The sequence below is a fragment of the Pocillopora damicornis genome, chromosome 2 (genome assembly GCF_964200805.1).
Source record: "Pocillopora damicornis chromosome 2, jaPocDami1.2, whole genome shotgun sequence".
NCBI classification, from domain to species: domain Eukaryota; kingdom Metazoa; phylum Cnidaria; class Anthozoa; order Scleractinia; family Pocilloporidae; genus Pocillopora; species Pocillopora damicornis.
Window position 1 is genome coordinate 22425252 of NC_142671.1, and position 8966 is coordinate 22434217.

The 8966-nt window shown below is 35.9% G+C and overlaps 1 protein-coding gene across 1 annotated transcript; it reads left to right on the plus strand.

The window, feature by feature from the left end:
• Window positions 1-1988: 1988 nt before the first annotated feature.
• LOC113676481 (uncharacterized) lies at window positions 1989-7434 on the plus strand. The gene is made up of 6 exons (XM_027193143.2): window positions 1989-2090; window positions 4544-4668; window positions 5295-5393; window positions 5800-5985; window positions 6349-6444; window positions 6947-7434. The coding sequence occupies exons 1-6, from the start codon at window positions 2081-2083 to the stop codon at window positions 7085-7087; spliced, it is 657 nt and encodes a 218-aa protein (XP_027048944.2). The 5' UTR covers window positions 1989-2080; the 3' UTR covers window positions 7088-7434.
• The last annotated feature ends 1532 nt before the right edge of the window (window positions 7435-8966 follow it).

Consider the following 8966-nt stretch of genomic DNA (forward strand, 5'->3'; position numbering starts at 1 on the left):
AAGTGAAAAAAAAACAAGAGATGCCATTAAGATTAGTCAAAAGGTAAGAAAAGTTGTGGGAAAAGTGCAGATGATAATGATGAAATATTGCAGGACTCTACATAAAAGCCTGTTGTCATAGTAACAGAAGTTGTCAGCCAGAGAGCGAAGCAGACTAAATATGCATTTGACGACCTTTAATTATTGTTCAAAGTTGTTATCCACCCACGCTTTAGATAACAAGCAGCTTTATCAGCAAGTTAGAAAGTGCAACAATCACCATGTTTAAAATTACTGCCTTAATTAGAATGTTTGTAAACTGTGACTCTCAAGTGATTAGCCCGGCTAAACCGGATTTTCATATCCGGTGTAACCAGTTTGTGTCGCCAAGTCACGTCCTCCTTCCTTGCGGATACCTTCTCGACTATGGACTGACTTCCCTTCTGTTATCTACGATTTTTTGTGTCACACGTTTAAAATGGAATTTAACAATAGCTTGAATTCTCCACCCGATCGAAATCTTATTTGTAAATAGCAACTTCGACGACAGTAAGAAATTTACTTTGAATGAGAAAATTTAAAAAGGATTTAGAACCATCAGCATCGTTCTCGTTTTAATCCACAACCTACACTAAACAGAAGTTTAAAGTACAGCCATTTAATGGGCGCAAATCACCCATCTTTAGGCTTCTTCAGCTTAAATTAGTAGTTTATGTATATGTGCTGAGGCAGCTAAAATATAATAATGCAATCCATCCTCTTACAAAAGGTATCTTGTTACAAATTTAGTAATTGGATACGGGGTAGCACCTGGCTTATCAAAGACTTCATTGTACCCAGGAAATTCGATCATGTTGTCTATTTACAGCGGGGGCTCAAGGTGTATTTTGCAGGGGCACTGCCCTTGCAAAATCGTATTCACAAGTATGTCGCGATTTCTATTTTGACCAGTTCTTAACAAGTCTCGCACATCATTAAGTAATTTTATTTTTAAATCCGAATGGTGTCTGAACTCACGTTTAATGGTTTCGTTACGTGCATGTGTTAGAGTTTTTGGTTGAGCTTTTAGGCTCCTCTCCAGGAAGTCTGGAGGTTTTCTTGTATGCATGGCTAAACTATCAAGCTGTACGCTAATTTTAATCGTGATTAAGATATACTGGAAATTAGGGGTTTCGAGTATGAGAATGAATAACAATGGAGTTGAAAATAATTGCACGTTTAAACTGCTTGTAACGTTCTGCAATTAAAAAGTAGAGAGCTAAGTAAAAGTTACTGAAAAAGGAAATAAAAGTCATGGAATTCATATTTTCTTATTTTTAGCAGATATCGCGCAAGAAATTGCGAAATTTCCGTCACTGCTGTTTAGTTATTTTTAATCAAGGTGTGTTCATAAACTGCTGAATTGTCGCTAGACGTGGAGAATCATGATTGTTGGGGTAGTTTCGAGTCATTTTCTTGCGTAACAAGGAATTTCATCTTTTCATTATAGATATGAAAGCTGTCTGCACGATTCTAGACAAGAAATACGATTTGCATTCTATAAAACTTTTCTAAAGAATGCGCATTTTTTTTTTCGGGGCTAAATTGTATCTATGACTGATTGGGTGCGATGACAGTGTAAGAAAATCGCTGGGAAATCCATAGGTGTTATCATGTCAGGGACAGATAACTTCCTGGTTATATGGCTACGGTCATATTGGATCGTGCTATCAAAACCGAAACCCCTTTGTTTAGTTTCCAGTAATCTCCACTTCTTCCACCTTATTCGCTTGGTTGCATTTATGGGATTTGAAAACATTGGAAACAGGAAATTGAGCAGTTCTTACTTCCCCACGTAGCTTTAATCAGGAAGAGAGTCTAACGACAATGTTTAAAGCATCCTTTTAGTGGAGTATGACGGAATGTAATACCTTACGATAAAATTACCTGTTGGGTACATGGAGGAGGAAAGAGGCCGGAGAACATCCGCCCTCAACATGTATAAAAGAGGCAAGGTTCTACTCTTGTTCAGTTATCTTGGTGAACATCACTTATTACACTTCAAAATACAAGCTTGTGATTTCAAAAAAGTTACGTTACACAAAATAATCAAGTGTCAAAGATGATTATGGGTAAGTGATTTAATCTGTTAACACAACACCGTCTCTCTCTCACCTGTAGTGCTTTATTGGGGATTCATCGTTGCTCATATTCATATAAGTTAATGGTTTGTACCAAGTTCTGTACACTGTCGTCGAATTTATGCCTCTGAAGGAAGATGCGCAAATGAAATTATGAAGGAACCACCGCTCAGTTCATGAATCAGAAGAAATACCTCTCTAAACTTTGGGTACACTGTTCAAAGATCAATTAAAATAAATTTTTAGGGAATGAGGTTTTAAGGGAAACTAACTTTTTTTTTCCTTCATAATCAAAAATTTGCTATTGTTCTGATAAATGAAATTTTGCCGCCATCAAAAGTAAAACGTTCTGTGACTGGTCGAATTTCTCCAAAAAAAATACCTTTCAATGATCATTCCGCTATCTTCTAGTTCTCTTTATTCCAATACGAAAAAGTTAAATATTTATGAAAATCGTTTTATACAGCGCTTATACGAACACCGACGAGGTAGTTCTCGCGCTCCTATTGGATCTCACAAATTTCTATAAGCGTTACACGTTCGAAATAGTAGAGTAATTTCAGTAATAATGAAACTGAATTTATCTGAAATATCGTTTTATTTAGATGTTGCACATATCGGGCCCTGAATGAATATTCTCAAGATATACCGAATGAAGAATGAATTTACCAATTCAGAAGTTTTTAGTACTAGAAACTTTGCAGTAAAATCATAGCTTTGGATAATTCAGTCAACCATGAGATGGAGAATCGAACTGGCTAAAGAAATGAAATTTTGTAACAAAGATGATTTGAAAACTTATTCATTATCTTATCAACGTTAATTATTTAGTTCTAATAATAGGGTATATCATTACGACATTTGAGTGAAGCTTATAAAATTTTTGATTTAAAGCCATTCTAAGGAATTATATTAGTTGCAGTTGTTTATACAATTGATAATAATAAGCAAAGCTTAATTAACCAAACTTCAAAACTTCAATTGACTTACATACACTCCTTTGGAAACGAAAAGAAAGGCCATTTCACAGCTGAGTTGCTTTGCGGAAAACTCGCGCCAAACGTTTCAAAAGAAAAGATTAAACATTTTGCGTCGAAAGCGCTTTGATTTCCTGTGTCAACGACGACAAACCGTTGTCATTGACGTCAACAATCATGTTGCAGTTTCTGTTGCCAGTTATAAGTGTTCATTAATCGCCCCAGGGCACTAAAGCAACGTGGTAATTAGTAATCGGTTCTTATGAGATTTCATAATTATATTTTGATCTCTCGGTGTTTAACATAGTGTAAAAGAGTATTGAAGAGGGTTTGAAGATAAAGAGGTAATTGTAGATGGGGCATAACATAACAGAACATTTCAAATGATATTACTATCGTGACTAAAACCACTTTTCAAATTAGATAGGCCAAATGAACGAACATTTTGACTGATAGAAATGAATACTGTATGAAATTTGGTCACTGTGCTAAAGCAATTTTATCAAACAAAATAGTGTCAGAAACTATTTCATGTGCAAAATATAAGAAAAATTTTTAAAATCATTTTTGTTTACAATTATTTTTCGCGTGCGAAGTATTGTATGGAACGAATTATTTTCACGATGTCACGGTTTCGTTTAATTTTCATTAAGTTTTACAATATTCCAAGTTTGAATATTTCACTGAACAAAAATTTCACCAAACAAAAGGTATTGACTGACAATTGGCTGCTGCGCTAAATCGATTTTATGACAAAGTGCGTCAAAAGTTATTCTATGTAAAATATTACTGGAATCTAACTATTTTTGTTCATAAATATTTTTCAAGTGTGACGTAATTAATGAATCGAATTATTTCACAATGTAAAAATTTCGCTTAATTTTCATGAAAATTTAATTAGTTTCTGGCAGAAGGCACACTACTTCTTGGCCTTAAAAGACCAAGGTGTACTGGGATGACCTGAACTGAGCAAAATGGTTTCATTCAGTTAAGTTGAGATTCGGCCTTCGTAAACCCTCCTTTGTAAAACAGATAAACTTCTATTTTTGGTTGAGGACAATAAAGGCGGAACGTCATCAAACTCCAGATGGATGAATAAGCTATTGCGGAAAATTCAAAGGTTTTACGGTTTCAATACTATGTAATCAGGATTAAAATGAAACCAATAAAAGCTACGCAAAGAGAGGCGAGAAAGCTTACAATCGCCCCTAAATTAGCAATTATTTCGATCTTCTCGCCAGCGGCTTTCTTGACTATTTAACCTTCAAGATCTGATTGTTAATTCTCCTCTTTAACTGTTACACATTTCCTTGTAAATAGGTAAAAGAATTTGGTGTTAGATCAACATAGAAACTTGTACCCGTCAAGTGTTAGTTTTACCAACAAAACTGAAACGAAAATAGTAACTGTTGTTAACTGTTGTGGTAGTTCTTTTAAATTTATTTTCTGTTTTATCTTTTTAACCAGATAAAGCTTTCTTCCTTTGTGCCACTATCTTTGTGATCAGTTTTGCCTTTGGTAATGGGAGATCAATTCGTGATCCAGTTTTTCACTGCCTTTTTGAAACCTCAGATGCCGCAGAGACATGTTACGTAAGTACAGTTTTCAAAAAGCTTGTTCATCGCAACTAACTCTTAACTCCCAAGATTTAATTGTCAATTCGCCCCTCTCGCTGCCGCACACTTAATCAGTTATGAGATTTGGTTTTTAGATCAAGATAAAAACCTGTACCCGTTGAGACTGAGTATCTTCACTCCATGTTTGCTAGATAATGTACGGATATTATAGGGAGGAAGTACATGTTAATCACTTTTGGAGGTTAAGGGTTAAAGTGATCTTGTCTTCATAAAGTCATCTGCAATGGAGGGCGGTTTTAATAACTTGCAATTGTTTATGAAGGAAACAAAACAAAAAGCTCCCATTCAGGGGTGAGGCATTTTGTTTGTCCCACATCTTGTATGCAATTTCAGTTGGAGGATTCCCGTCATAGAAAATTCAAACCTTTTCTCCCATTCGACACGTGCACTATGTGTTCTAGTTTTTAGCCTACAATTTTCATTCTCAAGATCTTAAAAAGAGTACTGTCAGTGCATTTTCGAATCGCTTTTTCAAGATATATGAACAAAATGATATCAATCACTTCAGGCACGTATTCACTAACAGAACTATTTATGTATTGCTGTTTTCGTTTTTGTTTTTGTCTGATCGATGGATACAGAGAGCAGCCCATAACCCCGCTGGTCTCCAGCGTGGAAGAAGTCTTGGATTGGCTATGAAGAGTCTTCTTCCGACAGATATCGACAACTGGCCTAGCATGGTGGGTACTAAAACAATTCATTATATCGCAAGGTAGTCTTAAGGTAAACTCAATAATTAATTCTGCCATAATTGTGGTAACTTACCCACTAGCTCGAACCGTAGTAAGGAATATTGGTCCTCAGTCGTTTTTGCACGAATCTCGAGCGGTCAGTTTGTACTGTCGCGACATCGGACCAATACCCCCAATATAGCCCTCATGCTCGGTTAATAAGAGGTTAGGAGTTAATTTTCGAAGGCTTAAATATGTTTTGGGCCCGACTCAGAGTCACTGTAGCTTGAGTTTGGCGAGGGTTGAAATGAGCTCACTACTCTTATGGTTCCACGACTTTTGTCGTGAGAGACCATATTTTTACCAACCAATCACGTTTATCAAAAAATAGCCTGTGAATTTAACTGATCAACAGAATAACAGCCAGAAGGCACAAAAGTGTTTGACATCGTTGAAGAACTTTATGGCGCCACTCGAGGTTGTCATGGCAAGCCTTAAACGGCCGCACTTTAACTGCAAGTCATCGGGAAACACGTTGAACAAGACAGTGCATGGATTACATCAATTCCTGAAGACAGCTATTAAGGACATTTACATATATGTAAGTTTGGTTAAATTGTTCTTGTGTATTTTCTGTAAATACACATGAGTACGTATACTTCAGAACCTTTTTTCATATGCAAAACTGAAAATGTTCAAGTATAACACTTTTGACGCGAAAAGTGGCGGAGACTTTTGAGTCATGCTTCGCTTACACATTTTACAGTGGCTTTTATGGGATTATAAAAACTAAATTTATTAGATTTCACGACTAGGTCATACTGGGAAAGATAGATCCGCTACTTCGCTCTGGTTAATACTCTTAACAAGTCTGAGGAGTCCATCACATTAAGTATTTTAACTAAAACCGATATACATGTTCTGAAAATGACTGTCAAGGTTTCTTTTCAAAATCTGTCTTCAGGCCCGTCGTCAAAGTATTTCCCTGAAACCATTTAAACTGACATCTGTGGACATGACAAGAATGACAGCACTAGCCAAGAGGCAACTGAAACAGTCGGTAAGAATTTGATACAGCGATATGATTGGTGGAATTAAACCAGTGTAAAGTTTCCTCAGCTCCTTCGACACTTAAAACCCCTGACAGTGACTGGCATCTAGTCAAACATTATGGTCACAAGAATGAAGGAAATCATTACAAACTAAAGCTTTGAATTGTCAAACAAATTCTCCATATCAGCACCTAGGAAGTTCAAAAAGAACAGTGTGGAGAGTGTCAATTCCAGAGTTAAGGAGGAAAGAGATAATCATGATCTGAAACTCTCTTTAATCAAAATTAATGTGACTGGGGATATTTAAGTGTTTTCTGAAAAGTCAAACGCCTTCCTGCGGTAAACTGAAATTTTCACAGGGCGAAAGGATGAGTGAATAATAAAAAGACAAATAAAAAAAAAACTCCGAAGCTATCAAAGCTTTTTTAAGTTGTTCGCAGAAATTAACAAACAACAATTAATGGTTTATCGACGAATTAACCAATTTTTTCTTTCGTTCATTTCTTTCAGGGATTGTCGACAAGTCGAGCAGTGGTAGTTCGAAATTATGTCTTCTTGGATTACCTAAACGAAGTTGTTTCCGACATAAAACTCACTCCAAGATCCTGCTTTAATACCAAAGTTCAGCTTAGTCAGATTTGCCCGGTGTGAGATCAGTTGACGGTGACCTGGAAAGATCAAGTTTTTAATCGCTAGAAAACGACATTATGGATAAAAACAAACGCTTGCTCGAATTTGATTTATTTGAAATTTGCAACTTTCTATTTTAATATATACTTGGAGTAGGTCTATTTTTTCAAGGATATGAAGAGGTTCATTCGAACAGCTTCTCATATAGACTATTCACATTGAATACAAAACTTATTGTTCTGTAAGAATATTCATGGTAAACTATTTTGGTTGGAACATATAGTTATAGGGAGATGTTTATTCAAACAGATATATCATACTATTTATTCATTTTTATACTCACTGAAATAAATGCATTTGCTTGGCAACAGAGATGTGTGGTTCTTGCGTTCTTTATGTATGCAAATAGAGCACAACTGCCAGTCAGAAGAAAGGGAAACACCTTTAAGAGCCATTGGGACCTCAAAGTAAAAGCAACCAAAATGCCAACGCGGGAAAACGGGAGCGACCAAGTCGTGACTGGATTTATATTTTCATCTAATTGGTTGAGATGGTGGCACGAGTTTTTTGGACCAATCACAGAGCGAAGTAAACCAAAATAAATGCAATCCCCGATTAGCTTCGAGACTCAATTGGAAAAATTACTCGATAGGAGACTTAACTAGAATAAGTAGAGTAACTGTAAACAATGCATCACTAACTGACCTCATCTTTATAAAAAACAGCCATTGTGTCGTCAATAAAGGGATGATTCATTTACCTCTGCATCACCCAAACAGGTGTTGCAAAGGTCGCGAATTATCGAATACCGCTCATATAAATACTTTGATAAAGCCTTGCAGCTTTCGACTTTAACCTTCCAAGTTTTGAAATACAGGAAACTAAATCTAATCTACTTTTCAAAAAGAACTTGGAACGCATGCCTTAATTGTATTATATTTTCACTTATCTATATCGTATTTTTTATGTTTGAATAGCTTTATTCTGTATAGCTTATCACATTTTTACTACATAAATCATAATATTCTCCACAGGGCCGTACTGAAAACCACTTACTGTGTGATCGCCCCCTGTATAAATATATGTTATTTGCCGGCTGGGAGGTCCGTATGGTGAAAAACTGTGACCGAGGTCTTGAAAATACAGAATTTTCAAGACCGAGGTCACAGTTTTTCACCATACGGACCGACCCTTAGCCGGTAAATAACATATTTATTGTTTTTAAACTTGACGAAATTCTTTCCGAAAGAACCCGAATAATATTTATAGCCGTAAATACGGCAAGATCTTCCATAAACTGAACAATTTTTGAGTGAGTAAATGGTAGTTAAAATAGAGGTGATGCAAATTTAAGAGAGATGCCTCAGCGAAACATTTTCATTTCCGTAACGATAAAGGTGATTTAAAAGGCTTCCAAACAAACTTTGAAACATTATTTTTACAAGTATCTGTCACAATCTGACACCTGTCAATTAGAGAGCGCGCAAGAAAAAAAAAAGCGTAGGAACATTTGAAAACCAACAGAACTAGTTTGGCAAGGACTGTCACGACAATATTTTCTTCAAAATCAGTCAATGATCTAACGGAAAGTATTATTCACTCTCATCGACCATTCATTCATGTACGAAGATTTACCTCTGTTCATTAAGTAAACGGCGAGGAAAGTAATTGTGAGTAAATTCAATTTTTTTATTTTGAAGTTGTGAGAGTTTGCTCGTTTGTTTCCTGTAATGGCGTGTTTAACTCTGATCTTTCCTTCACAAAAACTAAATTCGAACGGCACACTCCAACGAGATACAAGGGAATTTAATGCGGCCTTTTCTCAAAAAATTCCTTCAATTTCTGTTGTGCAATTTAAGGTACAAATGTCCAAATTGAACGGAATTGGAAAGACTCACCG